The sequence below is a fragment of the Sciurus carolinensis genome, chromosome 8 (assembly GCF_902686445.1).
Source record: "Sciurus carolinensis chromosome 8, mSciCar1.2, whole genome shotgun sequence".
NCBI lineage: Eukaryota > Metazoa > Chordata > Mammalia > Rodentia > Sciuridae > Sciurus > Sciurus carolinensis.
Window position 1 is genome coordinate 54323278 of NC_062220.1, and position 26299 is coordinate 54349576.

Here is a 26299-nt window from a genome sequence, read left to right on the forward strand (position 1 = left end):
AAGTCTGCTCGTACTATACTGAATAAGAGTAGTGAGAGTGGACATCCTTATTTGCTCCTGATCATAGAGGAAATGCTTTCAGTGTTTCCACATTCAATATGATGTTGGCTGTGCCATTTGCCACTTATAACCCTTATTGTGTTGGGGAGAGATCCTTCTATGCCTAATGTGTGCAGGGATTTTATCATGAAGGGATGTTGAATTTTATCAAATGCTTTTTCTGCATCTATCGAGGTTATCATATGATTATTATCTTTCATATTATTGATGTGATGTATTAAGTCTATGGATTTGCATACATTGAACTGTCCTTGTATCCCTGAGATGAAACCAAGTTTATCATGGCGTATGATCTTTCTGATGTGCTGTGGAATTTAATTTTCTACTTTTTGTTGAGAATTTTTGCATGTGTATTCCTCAGCAATACTGATCTATAGTGTTTTGATTTGTTTGTTTGTGATGTCCTTGTCAGGTTTTGGCAACAGGGTAATGCTGATCTCAGTTTCATCCCTTGGATGAAATCCTTCCAAGTCTGTGAAATAATTGGCGTTAGTTCTTTAAAATTTGGTAAAATGTAGCAGTGAAATCATTGGGTCATGGGCTTTTCTTTGTTGTGAGACTTTTTATTCCTGATTAAATCTCACTTGTATTGGTCTATTTTATGTCCTCTTGGTTCAATTTTGATAGGTTATGTGTATCCAGAGATTTGTCCATTTCTTCTCAACTTTCCAATCTCTTATCATAGTTTTTCATAATAATCCCTAATGATCCTTTATATTTCTATAGTTTCCATTGTAATGTCTCCTTTTTTATCCTCTGTTTACTTGGGTCTTCTCTTTTTTCCTGGTTAGTCTAGCTAAAGATTTATTTGTCTTTTCAAAGAACCAATTATTATCTTTTAAAACAATTTTAGTTCCTTTTTCATTTGTTCTGATCTTTATTTCTTTTCATTTGCTAATTTGGGGTTTGGTTTCTTTTTGCTTTTCTAAGTCTTTGAGATACATCATTAGCTTGTTTATTTGAAATCTTTCCATTTTTATTGATGATGGCACTTATTGCTCTAACCCTCTTAGTACTGCTTAGGTCTTTTGTGTTTTTCATTTGTTTTAAGATATTTTTAACTTTCCCATCTGACTTTTTGACCCATTGTTTGTTCAAAAGTGTGTTGTTCAGTTTCTGTGCATTTGTGTAATTTGTAAAATCTTTTGCTTTTTACTTTGATTTACTTTGTTATGATTAAAAAAAGATGCAGGAATTCATCTTTTTAAAAAATATAAGTCTTATTTTGTGACCCTATATAGTCTAATTTAGAGAAAGTTTCATGTGCTGATGAATTTGTGTTCTGTAGCTGTTGGATGAAATATTCTGTAAATGTCTATTAGATCTATTTGATCTATTGTATAGTTTAATTTCTGTTTCTTTGATTTTTTTTGGAGGGTGATGTCTGTATGGCCTGTCCATTTGTTTTATAAAACTGGGTTTTCCAATCTAAGGTGCATATAAATTTATATGATCATTACATCTTTATGTAGCATTCTTTGTCTTTTCTTATAGTTTTTGTTTTTAAATTTTGTCTGACATAAATGTAGCTACTCCTATTTGCTTTAGGTTTCAATTTTCTTGGAATATAATTTCCCATCCTTTCAGCTTTCTGTTTTTACTGGTGAAGTGAATTTCTTGTAGGCAGCATGTTATTGGTCTTTATTTCTTATCCATCCAACCAGTCTGTATCTTTTAATTAGAGAATTTCTTCTATTTAAATGCAAGGTCATTATTAATGGGTAAGGACTACTCCTGTTGTTTTGTTGATTTTCTTCTAGTTGTTTGAATACTCTTCATTCTTCTTTTTTTGTTCATCTTTGTGGTTTAGTAGTTTGCCATATTGCTGATGCTTGATTCTTCTCTTTTGTAAATCTACTTTTCTAGTGGGATTTATATTTTCACATGCTTTCATGATGGTAGTTATATTTCTTTCACTTCTAGATGTCAGGTTCCCTTAAGCACCTTTTGTAAGTCTTGGTCTGGTAGAAATGAATTCCCTCAGTTTTTGCTTGTAGGAAGAACTTTATTTCTTCTTCATTCCTGAAGGCTAACTTTGTTGGGTGTAATATTCTTGGCTAGCAGTTATTTTATATCAAAACCTAGATATGTCATTCTGTTCCCTCCTGGCCCTTAGGAGTTCCACTGAGAAATTTACTGTTAGTCTAATTGGAATACCCTTAAATGTGATTTTGTATTCTTGCAGATTTTATAATATTTTTATCTTATATTTTTGACAGTTTAACTATAATAAGTTTTGGTCAAGATATTTTCTGGTCATGTACATGTTTCCCCCAAGATTAGGGGAAGTTTTCTACTATTATTTCATTGAATACATTGTCTATGCCACTGACTTGTTTGTCCTCACCTTCAGTTATTCCAAAGATGTGGATATTTGTTTAATGGGTGGGCAAAGTTCTTGATTGCTCCTTTTCCTTTTCTGATATTGCAAAAGGCCTGTATTCAAATTCAGTTATTTTTGTTCCTTCTGCTTGACCTAGATTGTTAGTGATGCTTTCAATTGTATTGTTTTATTTTCCTTATTAAGCTCTTCATTTACAAGATTTCTGCTTGGTCCTTTCGAAATTCCTCCCTTTGCTGAGTCTTTTATTCATTTCCTCTGTTTTCTTGCTAATTTCATTTAACTGCTTATTTCGTATTCTCTTGGATCTCATTGAACGTTTTAAAAAATAATCACTCATTTAAATTAAATTATTAGGCATTTAATCTATATTTAATTCTTTTAGAATCTTTTGCTAGAGTCATGTTCTTCTGGAAGAACTTTCTTGTCCTTATGCTCCTTACATGGAGTTTTGTGCATCTGATGAATTGAGCCTCTCTACCACTTTTATGGTATAGCCTTCTTAGTAAGCAGGTTTCTGCTGAAGATGTGTCTTAGGATATCAGTTTGTTTTGTGATGTTACTTTTATTTCCAGGTGAGCACCATGAGGCAGTATTCCTGTAGCTTCCTTGGTTGTGATCGGTGATTAGGGGCATAGTATGTATGGTGCTGGAGTCAGACACACTGTCTCTGCAGGTCATGTAAAAATGGGCATATTCTAGTGGTTCAGAGAGCATCAGGTGTGAGGTGCTGTGTGTCTACCCCTACAGTGGGAGTGGTGGTCCCTACCAGATGATGGGAATTTCCCCAGGCAGTGTTGATGCTGCTAGCAAGGGACTCTGTCACTGGCAGTCCTGGCTGTGGTCAGAGACCTGAAACTTTTGTCCTCTGACTATTCAGTGGTATGGGCCCAGATATTGCTTGATGCATGACAGCAGAAACCATGGTGTTCCACTCTACCAGTTTGGTGACAGTGCCTTCCCAAAAGTGGGACCTCAACTGGAGCTGAGCAAAATTGCATTTATCATGCTCCAACCATGCACACCCTGGGACAGGGTGACAGCCAGATTCAGAGTTACTCAATGCCCCTCGGTATGTACCTGTGGACAGCACAGTAGTGGGAACCACCATGTTCTCTCCCACTCTGTAACGGCTGCCTGAGGGTGGCACAGTGAGCAGAGCAGCAGAAACCACATAGGTGCCTGCCTTCAGTCTGGGCATCGGCACAAATCTACAAGTACTGACCATGGCTTGGGTCTTAGAAGGCAAGTTCCTGTTTCTGGTTTTCCAGGATGGCACCCATGTCTCAATGTATATCTCCAAGAGTACAGAGTAGCCAGCAGGCTTAGGATACAGTCACGTTGCTGGGCCAAATTGGGTTCACAAGGCAGTTTCCCCCCAAACCAATGCAGTAGATATTTATGGAGTCCCAAAGATGGTAATATGCAGGTCTTTTAGATCCATAAAGCAGTTAGAACTCAGACAACAGCTCATTTATAAAGATGGCTCCTGACTATAACACCCTACGGGTACACTGGGAGATGACATGAGATCCTTTTCCAAAGCAAGGCAACCGTGTAGATTTCAGGATGGCCAAGTGGGGTGCAAATCTGCGAGGACTGAAACTTTCCAGGAACTAGAATAGCCAGTATCCACACTAATACTTGACTGGGACGTTTTCATCCTTACCATTGCAAAGGAGAGAATCCCTCTCCCCCAGCTGTGGAGCTAGTGTGGCAGATGCTGTGATTTTTTTTTTTTTTCTTTTTATGGTATTATCCATATGGAATCTTAAAAAGGTTCCAGTCTGTCTCTTGCTGCTTTCCAGTGATCACCCATGGTCATGCACTTTAAAACTCGTTACCCTGCGTCGTCTTTGTGGGTGAGGAGGTGAATGGTCATTCCTCTATTCAGCCATCTTAGATCTTCTCTAAAGTTTAAGTGAATGTATTTCCATGTTTACCATCCAAGTTCAAATGAAAATATATGTTACCAGTCTAACTTAAACTATCTTAGATAACTGTGCAAGCACATATTAGTTTCAACAGCAAGAGTCATACATTTGAGTATTGCCTTTTTAAAAAATAATTTAAAACTCAGTAATTTAGTATATACATATCTTTCTTAGTATAATTTGAAACACTGAAACATTTAAACATGTTAAATTTTGAAACATTTAAACATGTTAAGTTTTATAATCAACTGCATTGTTCCTTTTACAAATATCTTTTTTCCAGAGAATTGATCATTTTCCTACAACAAAGAAAGGTATGTTTAGATGGAGAGCAAGAAGAAATATTTTAGGAAACCCTTGGAATCTAACCACAGTGAAATTTTTCCCCATGATTTTTCATTTATTTTCTACAGCATTATCAATTCTTATTGACATAACAAGTTATTTGGGTTGATAAATTTCAAAACCAAGTTCTTCTATCAGTAATAAACCAGATACTACCAGAGAATTTTTCAAAGGTGAACATGTATATGTGTAGATTGGATTTTAGTAGACAAGAGTGGGACAAAGAATGTTACTTCAGTGACTCAAAGTGAGAAGTATTCAATTTATTCCTATAAAATTATTCTTATACTTAGAAGGATCGTGAGGCATCTGCTCTGAAAATTGATTCAGTAGGTCTGCATTGTGGCCCAAGAGTCTGTTTTTAAAAAGCAATCTGGTGAGTTCAACTTCAGGCAAGTTAAGGAAACATGTTAAGGCATGGACGAAAGGTTTCTCTGCAGGAGCTACAGCTTCCAAAATACCCAACTTGTTAGACATTATTTATAACCAAATGATTCTAGATAATCATGGATCTGGAGACTTAGGGGAGCAGAGCCACACTGCTCCAGTTAGCATGCAGCTCTAATCTGCCAAACTCAGAACCAGAAACACACACCTTTCTAGAAGCAAAGTTGACCCTTCTTCACAGTCTCTAATCAGAGGCTGTCCAGAGAGAAACTTTGCACTTTCTTTGAAGTTTAGAAACTGAAGTAGGAGAGAGGTCATACTTCATGGAATCTGTGGGCCCTGTGATGTCTTCTAGAGCTTTTTGCATGGGGAGAAAAGAGACAAAATGAAAATGTAACACACAGAGGAGTCCTCTGGAGTTCTGCAAGTTTTCTGGCAGTGGGGTTCAGTTTCTCCTAGCATGACCCTGATCTGATCAGCAACCACAAGAATTGGCTCCTGTGTGTGGCACTGTACTGCTGGGGCCTGATCCCCACCCACAACTACAGTGCTATCATGGCTGCTGCCTTTACTTCCACCCCTGTGATTACACAGCCATGAATCAACCACAGTGCTTGTACAATAACTCTATTACCCTCTTCAATAACTTTAGTGGAAAGTATTTTGCCAGAGAATGGAACACAGTCAGCAAGCTGGTGATGGGGCTTGGAATCACTGTATCTTCATTTTGTTAGCCAACCTCCTGGTCATGGTGGCAGTCTGTCAAACATTGTTTCCATTTCCTACTTATTACTTAATGGCTAATTTGGCTGCTGTAGACCTCTTTGCTGGTCTACAGCAGCCTACTTCTACCTAATGTTCAACACAGGTCCCAGTACTCAGAGACTGATCATTAGCATGTGGCTCCTTCATCGGGGCCTCAATGATACCAGCTTGATGACATCTGTGGCCAACTTACTGGCTATTGCAATCAAGAGGCACATTACATTTTTCCACATGACTCCATACACAGAAGAACAACTGGCAGGTAGTGGTGGTTACTGCGTTCGTCTTAACTATGGCCATTGTTACGGGCACTATACCCAATGTGGTATTATCTGTGATATTCAATATCTGTGATATTGAAAACTGTTCTAACATGACATTCCTCTCCAGTGACTCAGACTTCTGGGCCATTTCAATTTGTTGACCTTTGTGGTAATGGTGGTTCTCTACGCTTGCATCTTTGGTTACATTCACCAGAGAATGTACTAGAATGTCTTGGCACAGTTCTGGATCCAGGTGGAATTGGGACATTGTGATGTCTTCTGAAGACTGTGGTCACTGTGCTTAGTACCTTTATTGTATGCTAGACTCCTAGATTGGTCTTGTTACTGCTAGATGTGTTTCCGTAGTGCAATGTTATTGCCTATGAGAAAATTTTCCTCCTTCCTGCTGAATTCAACTCTGCCATGAACCCTATTATCTACTGGGACAAGGAGATGAGTGCTATCTCAGACAGATCCTCTGCTGCCAGCACATGGAGAACACCCGCAGCTCCACAGAAAGCTCAGACTGCTCTGCTTCCTCAACCACGGTATCTTGGCTGGAGATTACAGAAATGATCACTCTGGCTCAGAAAGGAAACCAAGATGTAAAGCCAGCTGTACTCTATGGAGAAATGAACTGCCTTCCCCAACTCAACTGCCAGCACATGGTAGGGACAAAGGAGAGAAAGAAACTCTTGTATTCAAACATTAACCCATGGCAGTATTGGTTCCTAGACCCCCAAGAAACTTGATATATATTGAAAATTTGTTTATGTGACAACTCTCATCCAGATTCCCATTCCTTTTGAAGGCAGAAAGTAGAGTTCTTGCAATAGAATTGAGGAGTGAACTCTGGAGTGTCCATTATAGACTACCTGAAAAGATTGTGTTTTGGTGCAAGTAAGAATAAATTCTGACAAATTGAGTCCACAACTTCATTTATGTATAGGCTTTTTATTTGTAGTTTTTTTTAGCTTTATTTTATTCATTTATTTTTATGTGGCATTGAGGATTGAACCCAGGGCCTCTCACGTCTAGGCAAATGCTCTACCACTGAGCCACAACCCCTGTGCCAGACTTTTTATTTTTTTTAAAGATGTATTTCATTTAATGAACATGTCTGTCTTTAAAACAACAACAACAACAATAACAAAAATAACACCCAAATGATTCTAAATGCCTGGCTATTTAGACTATGAAACTGTACTAGTTAAAAAACTATTAGTGAGGTAAAAGTTCAGATTTCTTCTATAGCTGTGAAAGATGTATCAAATGCCATAGGCACCAACTCTGAATGTTTCACAAGAAAATAGTACTAATACTTCTCAGGATAGCCTGGCTCAGTGTAAAGGGTTTAAGTGTCAGTTATTATAATGCTAAACAATGGTAAATGTTTAAAAGGGGGATGTATACAACCAGTGTGCTAAGTATTCTGAAATCTATGTATTAAACTATGTGGCAAAGTGCTATAAAAATTGCTCCCAGTAAATCATGCCCTCTGTGCCCATTCTTAACACAATGACTTTGTTCTTGAGAGGAGAAACTTTTCCCCCCAGCCCTAGAATCTGGACCTCCCTTTTGAGTTGTGACTTACCTAATAGAATGCAGCAGAAGTGACACTATGTAACTTCAGAGCCTAGGCCTAAGAAACCTTGTAATTTCCACCTTCACCGCTCAGAAGAAACCAAAACCAAGTAGAGGAAATCCAGTATTGAATACTGAATGATCAGAGACCATATAAGGAGACAGTCCTAGCCACAAAGTTCTAAAGAGTAGGTAAGTCCACCTTAGACCTTCTAGCTTCAGTCCTACCAACTTCATACAGCTGGATAAACAAATTCAGGCAAGCCAAGCAGAAGAATTTTCTAGCAGGGTACAATCAACTGATAGTTGTAAGAAAGGGTAAGTTGTTCTAAGACACTAAATTTTGAGTGGTTTATTTATGCAGTAATAAATAACAGTTCTGAAAATACAAATAAGCAAACAGGAATGAACCATTTTTTCAAACACAAGTTTTATTTTCTAAGAGCAGAAACTATAAAATCAAGTAACAAGGAAGAAAAACTATAAAACCCTGAGACTGATTCAATATTTAGTCAACTATAATAATTTTAAATATAAGTGCTTTATTTTTATATTTATAAAACTAATTACAACATTCATAATTTTGTTAAGATTGTGTGTGTGTGTGTGTGTGTGTGTGTGTGTGTGTGTTTTGGAGGATGTAACTCCCTACTAAAAGTCAATTCTTCTGTCTGTTCAATAGAAACTATTTTAGATCACCATTAAACTTTAGTGGTTCCCCCCATCAAAATATGGACTCATATCCCTGTAGTGAATGAGAAAGCCATTGATTTTTAGGGAAATTAGCATCCAGTAATGAATGTCATACCCTTTGGCAATTATAAAGTGTTTAAGTGCTTGAAAGATGAACTCTACAATGAAGTTCAGAGAGATATAATCTATATAAGTACCAACAAAAATATTTAAAAATTAGACTAAGATTTGCATTGTTGAGGCTTATCTTAAACATTGCATAGTTCTATATCACAATTATAATTTGCATTGTTGCTGCATCAGAGGAAGCTTCAAATTTACTACCTTCTGTGGTAGAATGAAAGCATGGTTCTACTTAATTTCTACATTTACCATCTCATATCCCTAGTCTACTCTCGGTACCAGTTTAATGATAAATTTTTTAGTAAGTGCTTAGTCTCTAAAGATGAGCAGTGTTCATCAACTGTATCATATCATGGAAAGCACGAAAGATCTGCTGAACTAGTTTTTCTGCATCAGTCTCCGGACATGATTTCCAGGCTGAACAGGCCACAACAAACCTGTGAAGCACAAATAATGAATGATTATGCAAAATACTCTAAATTGTGATGGTGGCTAGAGTCAGAACCTTTATTCCATCTGTTTGTTTGTACATGAACTATGAGTTCTTGCTGACCTTAGGTATATGCAATCTGACACAATTTACAACTGAAGGAAAACCCACCTTATAAATAATATTAGGGAATCCTAATTTGCTACATGATGACAGCCTTGGGCAAAAGTGAACAAAAAAATTACAGTCCAGCAGTGTCCTGGAACAAGGTCTTACCTTCAAAACAGAACATAAAATTCTTCCTAAAAAATGCCATTGGAATTAATTGGAATATGAATTTGTGTTACTGTCTGTGGCAAAATTTGAACTGTTTTTAAAGAGTATAACACTTGAATAGTACTTAACGAAAAAAACAGCTTTTATCACTTATCAGTATTTCTAGAAAACCAAAGAGAAAAGCTCTCTTGGGGTCAAGTCATTCCTTCTACCATGTCCTTCTAGATCCCCATGACACAAAAACCCCAAGTAAAAAAGTGGTGCCAGGAAGTCGAAGTACATGGGAGAGAAGCCAGGCTTCTGGTGGGCTAAGGGTAGAAAACTGGGCTCCAACTTTCATGGAACTAGCCTTCCTCTTTCCAGACTCAGAAGTTTTTATGAAGTACATAAATAAACAAAAAAAGTGCAGTGTAAAGCTTTGTACTGGATAGCCATGTAATTTTCACATTACTGAAAAAGATGGCAAATTATGACTTTAACATGAGCTTTAGATGAAGCAGAATGAAATAAAAACATGTTCTCGCCTTGCATGTGATGATGAAATCATTTTTCCCCAGTGCTGGGAATCAGTGCCCACAGCCTTGTGTGTGCTAGGCAAGTGTTCTACCATTGGGGTACATCCCCAGTCTACTGAAACCAATTTTTAAGTGATTTATATTTGCTGAAAGATAAACAGGAAACTTTAGAAAAAAACTGCCTTATTTTCACCTAATGATTCATGATTACAGGGTAATATTCCAGTTGTACTATGAATGAATTTCCCAAAATCTTAGAAACATTTGTTAAACTTTTAAAAAACTTTTATCATTCTAAAATGATAAACATAACCATTCCTACTTTCACAGACAATTCACCAAACAGAAGCCAATAAACTATGAAAAAAAAATTTCACTTCATAACTACACAAAGAATTCAAGTTATAGTATCTTTGCCTATCAAACTAGTTAAAATATAGAACCTAGAGTTGATGATGGTATGATGAAATGAGAAAGACTATATTAATAACATGTTATTTGTAATGATCAGAAATGAGATAAAAGCAACTGGATAAATTATGGAAATTTAACTTATGGAAGACTGGAAATTTTCAATCCTTAAAATACCTCAAAGCATATTTAATGGCATTGGGAATTGCTTGAAATAAGTTAGACTGAAATCACAAAAAGGAAAAAAATTACAAAGATTTAAATTAGTAAAAATTATACACACACAATTGATAAACATTATAGATTGAGAGTACCATAAATCCTGTGCCTTGTAATGGAAAGTATGAAGATAACTTTGCTCATATTTTTTCATATTTTATAAGTTTTTTACAATGGGAATGTACTTTTAATGAAAAAATGCAATCTAAAAATAAACCAATTCTCCTTAAGTCACAATTTTCAAGTTTAACAATGAATGGGAAAAATTCTCTTCCAAATCCCAGGTATTTAATTTGAAAATTATTTTGGATGTATTATAGTGATGACTCATAAATGTATACCTTTAATTCTATGAGCACAATGTTCATATATCCAACTATCTACTGAAATAGTCTCTTGTGTATAAAATAATGAATTCCTACATTAGCAGAACTCTCCAAATCAACATGTACAAAACAGTTCTTGATTCTACTCAAGGCTCCAAACCAGTTTCTCCCCTAATTTTCTCCATGCCAGTAAATGCCAGCATCAGAATCAGCAGCCCTACTGGTTCTAATTCCAAGATACATCTCAGAGGTTCCACTATTCTCTACCTTATCACAACCTTTTACAAGTTATCAGCCTTGCTTCCTGCTATGGTTGGATGAAGTCTGTCCCTTTAAAACTCAACACAACAGAAGTGGTGGAATCTTTAAAAAGTGATTAGGTCATCAGGAGGGATTAATGCCATTCTTAAGAGACCAGACAGGTTGGGAAGTGGCTCAGTGGTAGAATGCTATGCCTAACATGCATGAGGCCCTGAGTTTGGTCCCCAGCTCCACCAACACCACAAAAAATAAATAAATAAATAAAAATCAAGGGACAGTACTTATAAAGGTGCTCCTTATATTCTGCATCTTCCTCACATGCTTCTGGCCCTTCCACTTTCTGCCACAAATTGAAGCAGTGCAATGTCCTCACCAAGTATGGCCACCTGATCTTCCCAGCGTCCAGAACTGTGAGCCAAAATAAACCTTTTCTTTATAAAGTACCCAGTTTCATGTATTCTGTATGTCAACAGAAAATGGACTGACACTTCCTAATTTCCCTCATCTCCTTCTTATGCATGTTAATACTCCTTGTAACAGCCAATGATCCTTTTACATGTAAGAAAACATGTAACTTCTGGGCTGAAAACTTATAAAATGCTTTCCATTTTTTGTAGTAGAAAATCTAAACTCCTTACTATGTTATAAGGCCCTACATAAAATTTTCACATCAACCAAATCAGTATCTCCAGGATTTTTTTTTTAAGTTGTCCAGGTGATTCTGATGTGCACTCAAAGCTGACAACAATGTAGTACAAGATTTAGCTCCCATCTACCTCTTTTTCAACCTCTTCTGACACCTCCCCCTCAATTACTAATTTATAGATATAATGCCTCTTTCTGCTTCTTTTAATGCCAAGATCTGTCCTATCTCAGAACCTACAAACTTAAGCTCAACAAAGTTATTCTGAAAACACTACGTACAAAATACTTCTGAGACATTGTTATGGAGTTGGAGATATTACACAAAGATCCTGTTCTTGTGGAGCTTATATTCTATGGAGGGAAGACAGACAATCAACTCTTTACACACACATACACACATACTGGTTATTAATACTAAAAAGAAAGAACAGTTCTGAGAAGGCCAAGAGAATGCTATTTGACATGGTCATGGAAGCCCCCTCACATGAGATGACATTTGAGTGAATATCTGCATAATTTAAGGGGGTATCCCTGCATTGACCTCAAGAAAGAGAGTACTAAGCAGAAAAATCGTAACTGTAAGTACCTTGAAGAGGGAGCTCATTTGGAACACTCAAGGAACAAGAAACCCAGCATGGCTGGAGTAGAGTGAAAGAATAGGTAGTTGTTGGAGATAAAGTCAAAATGCTGGCTAGATCATGGAGAGCCCTCCTTTACTTTACTATGGGTGAAATGGGAAGCCTTTGGCAGGTTTTGAGTAAAGTGTGACAAGCTATATACAGTTATATTTTTAGGACCACCTGGTTTTCAGTGTAGATGTAGGGAAGGATAGGTGAAAGCAAGATGACCATACAGGAACCTGTGGTAATCGCCTAAGTGGGAGAAGATGGTGGCTTGGCTTGGGTGGCAGAACTGGTGATAATAAGCAGTAGTTAGATTCATGTCTATTCATAAGGTTAATTCCTTCTCATTTTTAGTATCTCACCTTTGATACCACTTGCCAGAAACTGTCCCTGAGTAGGATATGTAAACCACTAATCTACTTCCCTATGAGTTAATCTCTATTATATCAACTGCTTATTTCCTGCACAGTATTCACCAGTAACGTTATCTGGATTGGGTGTTTTTGTTGTTGTTGTTGTTTTTTTGGGGGGGTCTCTCATTAAAGTATAAAATAAAATTTGTAAGAAAGGGAATTTTGATTTTGTCTGTCTTTTGTCTATGGTACCTAAGACAATACTTGGCACACCATAAATTCCCACCGAATATTTCCTGAATAAATGAGTGGAAGTTCTGCCCCAGGAATATTAAATGTAGAGTTTTCTAAAAGACAGAGAGATGAGGTATATGTGGCCTGAACCAATTTCAGTGCATACAAAACAGAAAATACTATTTGTCAGGGAAAATGTTAGGATGCTTACTTATTCTCTGAAAAATAATTTTGGAGTCTCGACCACTTTTTATGAAAACATAAGATCTACATCTAGCCTTTATCATTTAACTTTTAATTTGTGCATTCATGTGCACAAGTTGAATACTATCGGACTTCATAATCCAAGGATTCAGAGGCCAAAAATAATAGGTACCACAGTATAGCTAGCTATGCATAAATCACATTTGACAGGGAAACAGATGATAAAATTTTGAAAAAATACTGACTAAAAAATCTTTAAAAGAAGAAAAGCATAAAAGCAATATATTAGAAACTCAAATATGTCATGAATAATATCATTCCAATTTTCACATTCCATTTGAAGCCCTGCTAAGTCTAATCCCTCACATCTGCAGATATGAGGGCTGAATGTATTTTCAAATTTTATCTGCAAATACTTTATATAAACCAACTACGTTAAAGAATGTACTGGTTTTGGGGATGACAATATGATAACCAGAAACCATGTTCTACATAAAAACTCCTAAAGACTAATATCACAAGTGTCTCAAAAGCAGGATAGAGAAATATAAATACACATTAAATGCCCAAGTGGCAAAAATGGTTACTTACATATAGCAAGTGATAGATAACATAATTTAGGATAACACTATAGGAGAAAAAGACATTCAAATAATGTTACTCTACCCAATGAGAATAAGACAGCAGCCTCACCTGTCATCTCTGATATGGTAGAAAAATCCATATCCATTATGCACCATGGGAACCATTACTCCCTGGACTCGTAAATAACCAACCAGACTTGTTGAGAGAACAAAATTTCCACCTCCTCCACTGTGTGGCACAAAGAAAGGATGTTTTACTAGGCCTATAGATGCTTATATTGTTTCTTAAGAACTTTTAAAAAAAAAGAAAGAAAGAAAGAAACCAATTGACTCAGTTATAAAACACTATACAATATTACCTTCTGGAGAAAAGTGGGTCTGTAAAGAGCTCTGGAACAGGGAGACCTTCCTCTTTTGCTATGAGTAAAAGACCTAAAAGATGACGGTCAAATCCTGCAATGAAACCCCAAATAAGAAGTTAGAAAAAATGTTTTCAACACAATTTTTTAAGTCAGAATAATTCCAACATAAGTACCTTTTCCAGCTGAACAATCTTTCATCATTTTATTATGCTTTGCAAAAGCCTGTAACATCTTTTCCTGCCGCTCAAGAAGCTATGGTAAAAATCAAGAAAAATCAAGTTTCAATACAAATCAAGAAATCAAGTTTCAATGAAAACCTGCATAAAATCCAACTTAAAAAAAAAAAAAAACAGCTTATTATAATTAGAATGTGGCTATTTTGGGAGAGAAAAGATCCTAGGATGACTATAACATGTGCATTCATGTCTTTCCTTAGTTCCTCTATTATCTTTTCTTTCCTGTATTCCCTGATTTTTGTGAGTTTTTTTTTTGGGGGGGGAGGGATAGGAAAATAGAACTTTTAGGCAGCACTGAAGTGGTATTAGCAAACATGAAGACAGAAACAACTGAGATTTCAAAACAAGTACAACTAAAAAATGACAATGAAGCAATTCTGTAAAAATAACATATATATTCATGTCTATGAAAACTAAAGAAACAAATACCAAAATTTTAGTAGGAAAGAAATAAGCTGTTATCTAAATACTTAAACAGTAAAAGTAGGAAACAAAACAAACACCTGTCCTGGTCTTAGTGATTTCGAAAACAATCAACCACAGGAAGAATCCCTTCCTTTGAAAAATACTTTGGAAGATTTCTGTGCTTTACTAGTGTTGTTCTAATGTAAATCACTAGTACTGATACGCTCAAAATACTGAAGACCCTTAGATTAGAAAATGAAAATAGGCTTGTTTCCAGGTCTTCTGTTTCTTTGTTTTTCCAAATATGCACTTCACTAGCAAATAAATAAATGCTTTGAAAGCTTCAAAATTTTTTTTTAAAGTCTCCAAGTATTTAAATGATCTAGGGGAACTGAAGCAAAGAAGTTAGTTATTCGAGGGCCAAAGTTTCTCCAGAACAATTAAACAAATCCTGTGACTTTTTTCTTTCCCAATACTTACACCAGTAGAAGGATCTTGCATGGACTGGCACCAACTGACTGCCTCTATTGTACATGATCGCATAGTCTCTGTACGGCCATGATAAAAATATCTTGTCATAGCTGTTTCATAGCAGCAACCAGGGCTACAAAAAAAAAAAAAATTTTTTTTTAAGTGTATCAAAGTGTATCATAAGAAAATGCTCATTACAAGTGGTCATTACAAATACAGTTACCTAATAAAACTGGCTTTGTTGAGACTAAGGCCTACAATTCAGACTAGTGTTGAGACTTTCAATAACAAGGAAGCTATTTTTAAAACCAGACTAAGAAAATACTCTGGTACCAAGTGCTGCTTCAGAGGCTTGGCTGCTGTCAGGTTATATATACTGCAGTCTGTGGTAAGCAGCTTCCACAATGTCTCCCAGTGGCCCATGCCTTCTACTGTTTGTAACCCCTCACTTTGAGGGTGGGGCTGGATTTAATTACTTGCTTCTAATGGAGAGAACGCAGCAAGTAATGGGATGTCACATCTGAAATCAGGTTAGAGAGCTCTCTTGCTATTTTACTTTCTTGCTTTGAAGAAAGACAATTGCCATTCTGGGAACTATCCTATAGAGAGGCCAGGTAGCAAAAGACTAAAGGAGGTAGTTGTAGACAAAAGCTAGAGAGGAACCGAGTGCTGAAATCACCTTGTGTGTGAACTTGGATTGCAGATCCTCCCTAGGAGAGCCTACAGATGAAAACAAAGCCCTGGCTGACAATGACCCACACTCACAAGAAGCACCTGCTCAACTATGCCTAGAGATTACTGACCTGCAGAAAATGTGACATAATGAATACTTGTGTTTAAAGACACTTAGTTTTAGGGTAATTTGTTACAAAGAAGTAAATAATAAAGAGTACTTGACCTTCGGTTCCTTCATACAGAACATGAATAACCAGAATTAAGTAAAAGTTCCCCAGGAGTAATATATCTGTTTTCCTTGATTGAAAATGATATACAATTTTAGTATTTTAAATTGTTAACCACTTTGCTGGTGTTAGAATTTACAGGTTGGAGTGTGAGCAATAGGAGGGCTCCACTAACTAGAAGTTATTGAGCCTCTTCAGTGTTTCTCTGGGGTGAAATAAGATCCTTTTAAAGTATGAAAAACATAAATAAAAAACATAAATAAAAAATTTACACAGCTCTAAAATAATATTCTTTCAGACAAAAATAAAAATAAAAACCATTATAAATAGCCAGGCATGGTGGTTCATGCCTATAGTTCCAGCTAATCAGGAGACTGACGTAGGAGGGTCACTTGAGCCCAGAAGTTTGATATCACTCTGGGCAACATAGCGAGACCCTGGGTTCGATCCCCAGCACCCAATAAAATAAAATAAAATAAAATAAAGAATGAAAAAAAAATTAAAAATGAATTACAAAAGACAGTCACCACTGTGCAGTCTCCAATTATAATAGATCCTGACAATGACTATTAATGGCTACATTTAGGGAGGAAGCCAGACTGGCATGCCTAACCCTAGAACTCAAGAGGCTGAGGCAGAAGGATCACCTGAGTTCAAGAGTTTGAGACTAGTTGATATATTATAGTGAGATCCCATCTCAAACAAAAACAAAATCACTCAGAAAACAATCCCAAAAAATAAGAAAGCGAAACAAAAATTCAAAGAGGAACATCTATTATGGATGCTGAGACCTACTCTCAATCTTTACACGACGAGATAAACAAATAGCATCAAACATTTTGTTTACAGTCATAAAAAATAAGAGCTGATTCTTAAAGTCTTTATTGATTTCTGGATGTTGAACCAACCTTGCATCCCTGGGATAAAACCCACCTGATCGTGGTGCACTATCTTTTTAATATATTTTTGTATGCAATTTGCTAATATTTTGTTGAGAATTTTTGCATCGATGTTCATTAAGGATGTTGGTCTGAAATTTTCTTTCCTTGATGTGTCTCTGGTTTAGGTATCAGGGTGATATTGGCTTCATAGAATGAGTTTGGAAGGATTCCCTCCTCTTCTATTTCATGGAATACTTTGAGGAGTATTGGAATGAGCTCTTCTTTAAAGGTTTTGTAGAACTTGGTTGAGAACCCATCTGGTCCTGGACTTTTCTTTGGTGGTAAGCTTTAGATTACTACTTCTATTTCATTACTTGAAATTGATCTATTTAAATTGTGTATGTCCTCCTCCTTCAGTTTAGGTAATTCATGTCTCTAGAAACCTGTTGATGTCTTTGAGATTTTCTATTTTGTTGGAGTATAGATTTTCAAAATAGCTTCTAATTATGTTTTGCATTTCAATTGTGTCTGTCGTGATATTTCCTTGTTCATTCTGAATTTTAGTAATTTGAGTTTTCTCTCTCCTCTTTGTTAGTGTGGCTAAGGGTTTATCAATTTTGTTTATTTTTTTCAAAGAACCAACTTTTTGTCAATTTTTTCGATTGTTTCTTTTGTTTCAATTTCATTGATTTCAGCTGTGATTTTAACTATTTCCTGTCTTCTACTACTTTTTGGTGTTGCTCTGTTCTTCTTTTTCTAGGGCTTTGAGCTGTAGTGTTAGGTTGTTTATTTGTTGATTTTTTCTTATTTTAAAGTCTTTGGTTCTATTATCAGTTTACAGATAATAAAGGAAACCAAATACTATATTAAACAAATATATTAAAGAACACCAGGGAATTAAAATCAGGAAAATTCAGAAAACCTTACAGTGTAAATAACCTAGTTTCTTCATCAAACAAAATACAATATGAAAAAAGTGGGAGAAGGAATTCTTATAGCTAAAAAAAGACTTAAGAGACATATCAAATACAAAGTGTGAAACTTTATGGAATTTGATCTGAACACATCTCCTGTCTAAAAAAAAAAGAAAAGAGAAAAAAATACTATGTGAAATTTCCAGTGCTGGCTATGATGGGCTAGCTTGCAGCAAGTCAATCCTACTGCTAGAACAAGAAGAAAAACCAGACTAAAAAAAAAAATCTGTTTGAAGGTTTTGCAGAATTATTAAGAAAGCCAGGATGTGACTAAAGGCCAAGATATGGAAAGAAGAGCAAATTTTTTAAATGAGGCAACTTATTTAATGCCACTTCCTCTACCTTAAGAAATTTGATGTTTCATAAGACACATGAGCAGAAAAGGCTGAGAAACTGAACAGAAGATTACTGATAAGAGACAAAGAAATGGGCTTTGATTAATATCGCCAGGCTGGTGAAACAACACTAGAGTTTAGGATAAAAAAGGAGCCTGGATGTAAAAGGCCAAGATCTCAAAGAAGGAAGTCCAGAGATGCGACTCTGACAGTCTCAGCTTCTCTGCCCTTGAGGCATTTGCTGACTGGTAAGAATAGTAGGCTGAAGTGTAGAGATACCAAGGAGAAAGTGGCTGCACAGAGGCACAGAAGATAAAGCAATCATCAATCTCACGGCTCAAGGGAGATAAAAAATTAAGATCTTAGGCTTTTTTTAGTAGAGGGACTTGAGTAAATACCCTAGGAGTTGATTATAGGAAAAAGGGCAAAGAGAAACAGATCATACTAAAAACCACTAAAATTCAACCTAGAATCAATACAATCTCTGAATGAACTAAGATTAGGCACTCTACTTTAACAGCCCATGGGAAGGTGAAGAAATTCTTATTTATAGGAAAATAACATTATGTAGAGCAAATTTTCTCAGCCTTGGCACTAGAGAAATTTTGGAATGAATAATTGTTTGTTATGGGGAAGACAGTTCCATACGTTGTAAGATACTTAATCAGTGTTCATGTCTCTACCCTTTAGATGCAAGAAGCACCTTCTCCCCAAGTTGTAACAAAACTATAATGCAATACCATTTCATAAATACTAGGATGGCAATAAATTTTTATGTGCAGGCAAGGATATGGAGCAATTAGAACTTCTGTTTAGTGCTGATGGAATGTAAAATGGTGTGGCTATATGGAAGACAGTTTGACAGTACCTCAAAAGTTAAAGATAGAATTATCTTACAACCCAGACATTCCATTCCTCAAAAGAATTGAAACAGCACTCAAACTGATACTTGTGAATGTTCACAGCAGCATTATTCACAATAGCAAATGGATAAACAAAATGTCATATATATATATATATATATATATATATATATATATCAGAAAATGGACTACTATTCAGCCATAAAAAGGAATGAAGCCTGGCTATAACGTGAATAAAACCTGAAAACACTGTCCTAAGTAATAGGTCATACAAAGAAGGACAGATTTTATATGGTTCCACTTATATCCAGAACAAACAAATTTACTCAAACATAAAGTGGATTAGAGGATGCCAGGGACTGAGGAATTAGGAGTTATCAACTAATGAGTAGAATGAGGAAAAAATTTAATAAATAGTGACGGTTGTCCAACATTATGAATATAATTAATGTCACTGCACTGTGGTACTTAAAAATACGCTTAAAATAGCTAAAATGGCAAATTTACGTTATACATGTTTTAAAACAATAAAAAAGGTATGATTAATGCAAATATATTAAAGGTGCAGCATGGAGTTATAAAGTATGACTACAACATAAAGAATGGGTGAAGAGAAATAGAAGCATTCTCTTTTGAGGTTCTTACATTTAATTTGAAGTAGAAAATACATGAAGGCAGGCTATGATAAGTTAAAAGATGTATTTTCGAAACCCTAGTGTAATTTCTTTAAAAAAATCAATATAGCTGACAAATAAAAAATAAACAAACAAATAAAAACCCACTCTAAGAATTCAAAGGATAAAAAAAAGAATATAGGAGATCAAGAGAAAATAAACAGCATTATGGTACACTTAAATCCAACTTTATTGATAATTATATAGAATGTAAATTATCTAAACATCACATTTAAAGGCAGAAAGAGAAAATAAACAGCATTACGGTACACTTAAATCCAACTTTATTGACAATTATGCCAAATGTATATTTTCTAAACATCACATTTAAAGGCAGATATTCTCAGACTGAATACACAAGATCAAGGGCCTTCCACTTCTACTTAGGATACAAACCATAGCATCTTTCCTATTCTAAGAAGAATAAAGGCTGGATAATCTACAAAATTATATTCAGGAACTCATTAGAAAATAGATTGCAGAAAAATCAAATTACCTGAATACCAGACACTAGTTGAGAGTAGACACTTCAAAATTATCAAATGAATACTGTGGTAAAATATCAAGAAAAACCTGTGAAATTGTCACAGACTCTAATGGACTATTGATGGAAGCACAAAATAGGACAGTGCCATCTAGGGGGAAAAAAAAGTGAGAAAAAAACCACTGAGGAGTTAGGATGGAATTGTTAGAAAATACATACCCCTGGAACTCAAGATTCCAAAAAGAGAAAATGAATGGTGCCTACCGTCCATGAAGTCGGTAATAGGCCAGCTGAAGAGCAAGCTGAATAAATGTATCTGGGTGAAGCCTCTTCTTCTTGGTTAGCTTTTTGCCAAAAGAAGTAAAGGCATATGCTGCAATCTGCAGATTAGATGCCTAACAAAACAAATAGAAACAGTGAGAAATCCCCTAAGGGGAATACCCAAAAGAAAACCAAATTACCATTTGCATTACTGTAACCATTACACATAAAGAATTAAAGGTATTAAAGTTATTTCCTTTTTTCTTTTTGTTATTAGGATTGAACCCAGGGGCATTTTATCACTTAGTTTCATGCCCAGACCTTTTTATTTTATTTTGAGACAGGGTCTCACTAAGTTGCTAAGGCTGGTCTTGAACTTGCAATCCTCCTGCCTCCACCTCCCAGGTAGCAGGGATAACAGGTGTGTGCCACCAAGCCTGTTCGAGCGTAATTTTAAAATGTTTTATGCTGACGTGCTTGGATGATAGCGAAATTTTTATATATGGTAGTTAAAGGAGAAAGCATTACTACCTAAGAAAAAAGTGAAAACTCTACCTCTTTGAGATACTGGTCTTTAGCTTGGCTGATATCATTTAATACTCTTTCGTCCACGGTGAAAACAAGCTCCTCTGGAAGTGGGATATCCCGTACTTTTTCTGACCCCTGAAAATGAGGAAGGCTTAAAAATACTTATCTATAAAAATATTAGGGGAAAAAAGGGAATATTTGTTCTAACATACCTTCCATCTTCCTTCTGTCTCTAAAATTCTCTCATCAACATAATAGGCCACATTTACCATAACCATTGCATCGTAAGGAGCATGCTGAAATGAAAACACGCAAGCTTTTGAATGCTTTTAAAGCTTTACCCTATATTTTCTTTTCACCTTTCCTCTAGTTTTAACAGACAATAAGGTCAAAGGGTTCTATCCTCAAATTCCTCACTTTCTAACAAAAGAGATAAAGATGTCCTACAGAATAGTAATTGCTGTATTTTATTAAAACAAACAAATGTTTACAGTTGGAAGCACCTAATTAGGATTCCTGGGGTCATGGAAAAGTGTGTGTGTGTAAAGTAAACATGAAGCAATCCAGAGAAATTAACTGCTATTTTTACTGGAAGTGAAATCAGGTGTATGCACCAATGTTGAGATGTTCTAGAATTGTGAAGAACAGTGAGGAAAAGCAGTTCAGAATGGCAGACTATCTCAGGACATTCAGAATGGGTATGAACTTCTTTAGGTAACGAAGACTACTAGGTGAGTATACACAGTTGTTCTACAAGAAAGCTGAGATATGGCAAAAATAATTTGCAATGTTGAAGAAATGTGGGAAAGATGGGCTAAGTTGCAGAGGTGTTACAGGTTTGGTGGCTATATTTAGGAAAAAGAATTGCAGCTAGTGAATTTTCCCATCATTTATTTTGGAAGACAGCTTCTTTTGCCCATATTTTCTCCTTGTTCCATTAATGACAACTACATCAGATAGTGCCTTCTGTTGCTGCTTTCACTTTACAATAAACATTTGTCATGTTTCAGAGGAAGTAATTAGGTACCTTCAATGTCACCCTAACACTATGCCTCTGCTACCCTGTATTGTATCCTACTGGACAACTCTATGCACAGTTGACTATTATCCACTAGAAAGTAGTCACATCATCAGGATAGGCTCTGTGGGAGGTCAGTGGAACATGCACAACCAGTTCATATGTCATCAGCAAGCACCTATAACAATACTGATAGGTTACTGACAAACCCATTTTCTATCCACATATTACAACTGCTCAGTGTTTTACAGTTTTATGAAGAATTTTCACGTATCATATACAATGTTTTATTTAAGTCAACAGTATCAATTTCTAACTATTTTACTGGAACTGGTAAGAAATAGCAAGACTGAAGGATTATTAGTCTCTTTGTAGCAGACAGACCCAAGAGAAATTTACGGAAGAAGCCAGAAGGCAGTTAACCATATTACAAAGGATACTTTGCAGTAAACAATGAGGATATAAACTAGTCTGAGGAAGGTCAAGGATAATCAAATATGAGCTGAAAAGAATAAAACCAAAGCATTTAATAAGAAACATTTTATCAACAGTGGATTCAAAGAAAGAATAAAGAAAACAAATGTTCCAAATGATTTAGTACAATGTTGCACTGTCTCTCCAATTAGCTATAATGACAGACCTTAGTTTTAGCACTTGCTTATCAATCAATGCACCTACTTCTAAGATAACAGCTACTTTATTGTTCTTTAAGAAACCACCACACCCCGTAGTGAGTTGAATGAGACTGATTCTACTCATTAGGTCTCAAAGTTAGGCATGTGACCTAGGTAACACTAATGAGAGCACTTGATTGTCAGAGATATTGGCACGGATCCTTACAGGCCAAACACAACCAATGAGAATTATTCCAGTACTTTTGCTGGAACGACTGGGAAAAAAAGGAACTGGCTATTTCCACCAGGATCACTAATCTAAGAAAGCTATGAAGATCTAAGGCTGTAGATAAGACATTTTTAACTGGCCAATAGTAGACTTAAAAATGAAGTGAAACAGAATGCCAAATAAGAGGGACATTTGCTAAAGAAATGCTAATAAAAGCATCTGGACCCAGGAAGTCAGACTTATCCATATTTAGCTATACTCTGCTAACAATAGATATCTTCTGAAGCTAGCTTAATTAGTTTAGATTTCCAACACCTAAAGCTGAATAAATATTGATTAATAAAACCACTGAATCCTTCGTTTTTCTTTTTTTTATTTTCTTGGTTTATAGACCTCCTGAAGGCTTATCAGAAAGTTATAAGACAGCTTGTAAAGACTGTGGGAAGAGACAGGACAAACAAGAAAAGTTGGTTTTGTTTGTAATAAAGGTTAAAAAATGATAACTGCCAGACATTTTAATATTCATAGTATAAATAACCAGTGTCCCAAAGATCATGTGTCATTTTAGGAAAATAGTTTATCTAATTACTAGGCAAACCTTGAAATCTAGAAGTATATCCATATATATTTCCCTATGCAATGAAAATGTGCAGAATGCTATATCATCTTTTAAAACAGACTGTGATTCTTAGCAAGCAGATAATGGCACATGTAAAATAAAATTATATGCAAATTTCTTCTTTTTTTATAGAAAATACCAAACTGTTAACCCTACTACAAAAGAAAATAACTGGATTTATACTCTACTTTCACTAAGAATTCATAACTAAATTTTTCACCATAATGTGATAAAACTTTTTAAAAGAGTATTTACTTATATTACAGTATAGCACAGAACAAATTTGTGGTTTATTGCTATTAAGTTAATCTAGAAGATTAAAAGGAAAAAAAAAGATTTCAGCAATTTACTTACATCACAATTACAGCCAAATACTCCATTAGAAAATGAAATTAAGTTATACGATTTGTCACCCCAGCGTAGTGTTGGATCTCCAGTAAGGAGCACTGAAAGTACCTAAAATTAATTTTTCCAAATTAAAAGGATTTAAACAATGGTTTATAAGTATTTACATCTTAAATACACATATATCATTTCACTTTCTCTTTTCGAATCAACCAAATTTAATAAAATGAGAAGTTATAGTCATGATATAGTAATTCTGGCCCTGACTTCAACTATTTCTCAAAATCTCAAGTTAAGAAAATCCTACCAGAAAAGAGAATGCTGGTACATTATTCATGGATGTTTACAGAACATACAATTAAAAACAGAAGACTTTTGTAACTTTAATAGTATAAGAGGCCTTAAAATTCAGTCACTAGGGAGTTAAGAAGAAAATAATTTAAGAATGCATATTCCACTAAACCTGTTTTTTAAACTATAGATTTTGGCCCACTATAAGTCATAAAATCAATTTAGTGTATCATAATCAACATTCTCTACAAAGATAAATAGAATAAAATAGAACAGAAATATCAGAGTACATCACAGATAGCAAAAGTAGTTAGTACTTTGAGAAACTAGTATTATAGTAGGGCTGGGGATGTTGCTCAGCAGTAGAGCTCTTGCCTAGCATGCATAAAGCCCATCCCTAGCACTGCAAAAGGAAAAAAAAAAATCATCTCATTTTCAATATACATAAGAGTTTTCCAGGAAAATCTGAAAAGATAACAGATCAAGATAGTTACCTGACGATAATCTTCTGGTGTAATATGTGGACTGCCATCTTCTATAGAATACACAAATAAACTGCTCTGAATTTTTTCTAACAAAGTCAAGTTCTCTGGATCAAGGCCAATCAGATATTCTCGTGCCTAAAGGACAAGGAAATAATGATTAAATGTTACAATTTAATACAATATATGCAGAAAATCTCAGAAGAGTTTGTTAAAGTTTGGTAAATTAGCCTTCCTGTGTGTTGGTGCACTCCTATAGTCTCAAGTACTTGGTAGTTTGAGGCAGGAGGACTGTTTGGGCTCAAGAGTTTGAGGTCACACCCAGGGCAACATAGTGAGACTTTACCTATAAAACATCAACAAAACCATAATTACCTTAGCCCATCGGGTTCGCTCCTCGCTAGTTAGTGCTGGTATTCCAGGTCCATCAGGTTCACTATGGCACTTCTTGTAGATGTATGTCAGTTGTCTTATGGAATATTTAAAAAAAAAAAGATTCAAAAAAGGAATAGGTAGACAGGAGCTATGTAGGCCTTTAACATCATAATGTTGGTCAGTATTTAAATGGTTAACAATAATTTATATTAAATGAATTTGGCATATATAATTTATACTTTGGAAAATATGCAAGCACTTCCAGGATACAAGAAAATCCCTGTTTACAATGGAGAACTTGTAGTCTGGTAATCAATCTTACAGATATCATGTACATATTATATTATCTAACCAAAAACTGTGTGGTGTGTGTGTGTGTGTGTGTGTGTGTGTGTGTGTAACTAGAGGACTCATTGTATATCCAATTAATAGTTGTGTTTTACTCAAGAAAGTACCATGTATTAAGTTTTACGTGTTTTCACATGTGCCATTTTGTTACTTCTAACCATTATATTTTAAAGACTCTGTTAACTGAAGATAAACTTTTTCTCCCTATAACATTTTATGCTTCCAGTCTGAGTTTCACCAACCTTTAAATATATAACAGGTAAATAACATATTCTTTCATATAGAGATAAATTTTCATTAGTCGAAAATTTACAGAACTTTAGTTTTAGTCTTACTTTCTCATGGCATGTGGTAAGAAATTGCCTCAATTTAAAAGTTTCCAAGAATTCCTCAGAAAGTAGTTAATATACACTTAATAAATGGTCAAAAAGCACCACTCAAAATTGGAAAAAAAACTAATTCTTAATTTGCCTAATTTCCTCTTTGTTAATTATACCTGTACTGCTGATGAAGAAATAATTTCCTTACTCAAAATTTCCCCTCTTTTTGTACATTAATGGTATCCTCTGGAGCACATGAGGATTTCTTCATCAAACAATCTGCATTGATGATACGGTTAACTTGCCCTGACTCTCTTCCTGCTTATTTGTCTTTACTAAATACTGATTTTGTGAGCCAAGAATGTAACTCAGTGGTAGAACACTTCCTAGAATTCAGGAGGCCCCGAGTTCAATCCCTAGTGTGACACACACACACACACTGATTTTGTTCCAGTTACAAATAAAGCCTCTGCAGTCTCTGGTTATTTGGTGGGCACAGTAACTACAATAAATTCTGAATGCTAAAGTAATAAATATCTATCTTACTATTTTTCTCCATATGGCACTTGTTGCTGCCCTTCCCTTAATGTATCAAAATATTTTGACTATAAAACTTTCTCCTGCTCCCTGAAAAGCTCATTTTCACATTCATTATAAGGTGGTCATTATCAGGGAGCAAGTATTAAACCTAATAAAAGGTCACATT

The 26299-nt window shown here is 35.3% G+C and overlaps 1 protein-coding gene and 1 pseudogene across 4 annotated transcripts in view; one reads left to right on the forward strand and one right to left on the reverse strand.

Moving 5' to 3' along the window:
* The first annotated feature begins 4895 nt into the window (after positions 1 to 4895).
* On the forward strand, positions 4896 to 7005 carry LOC124991561 (lysophosphatidic acid receptor 1-like; annotated as a pseudogene).
* A 1609-nt stretch (positions 7006 to 8614) lies between these two features.
* Positions 8615 to 26299, reverse strand: part of Crot (carnitine O-octanoyltransferase) — a 47610-nt gene continuing 29925 nt past the window's right edge. For all 4 annotated transcript variants that reach the window (XM_047561086.1, XM_047561085.1, XM_047561088.1 and 1 more), the window contains 11 exons: positions 24926 to 25019; positions 24563 to 24688; positions 23787 to 23888; positions 21165 to 21248; positions 20980 to 21087; positions 20428 to 20558; positions 15060 to 15183; positions 14112 to 14190; positions 13936 to 14029; positions 13686 to 13805; positions 8615 to 8932 (listed from right to left, as the gene is read on the reverse strand). In XM_047561086.1, the coding sequence (XP_047417042.1) occupies positions 8812 to 8932; positions 13686 to 13805; positions 13936 to 14029; positions 14112 to 14190; positions 15060 to 15183; positions 20428 to 20558; positions 20980 to 21087; positions 21165 to 21248; positions 23787 to 23888; positions 24563 to 24688; positions 24926 to 25019 (1183 nt within the window). In that variant the 3' untranslated portion in view covers positions 8615 to 8811. The remainder of the gene's footprint in view (positions 8933 to 13685; positions 13806 to 13935; positions 14030 to 14111; positions 14191 to 15059; positions 15184 to 20427; positions 20559 to 20979; positions 21088 to 21164; positions 21249 to 23786; positions 23889 to 24562; positions 24689 to 24925; positions 25020 to 26299) is intronic.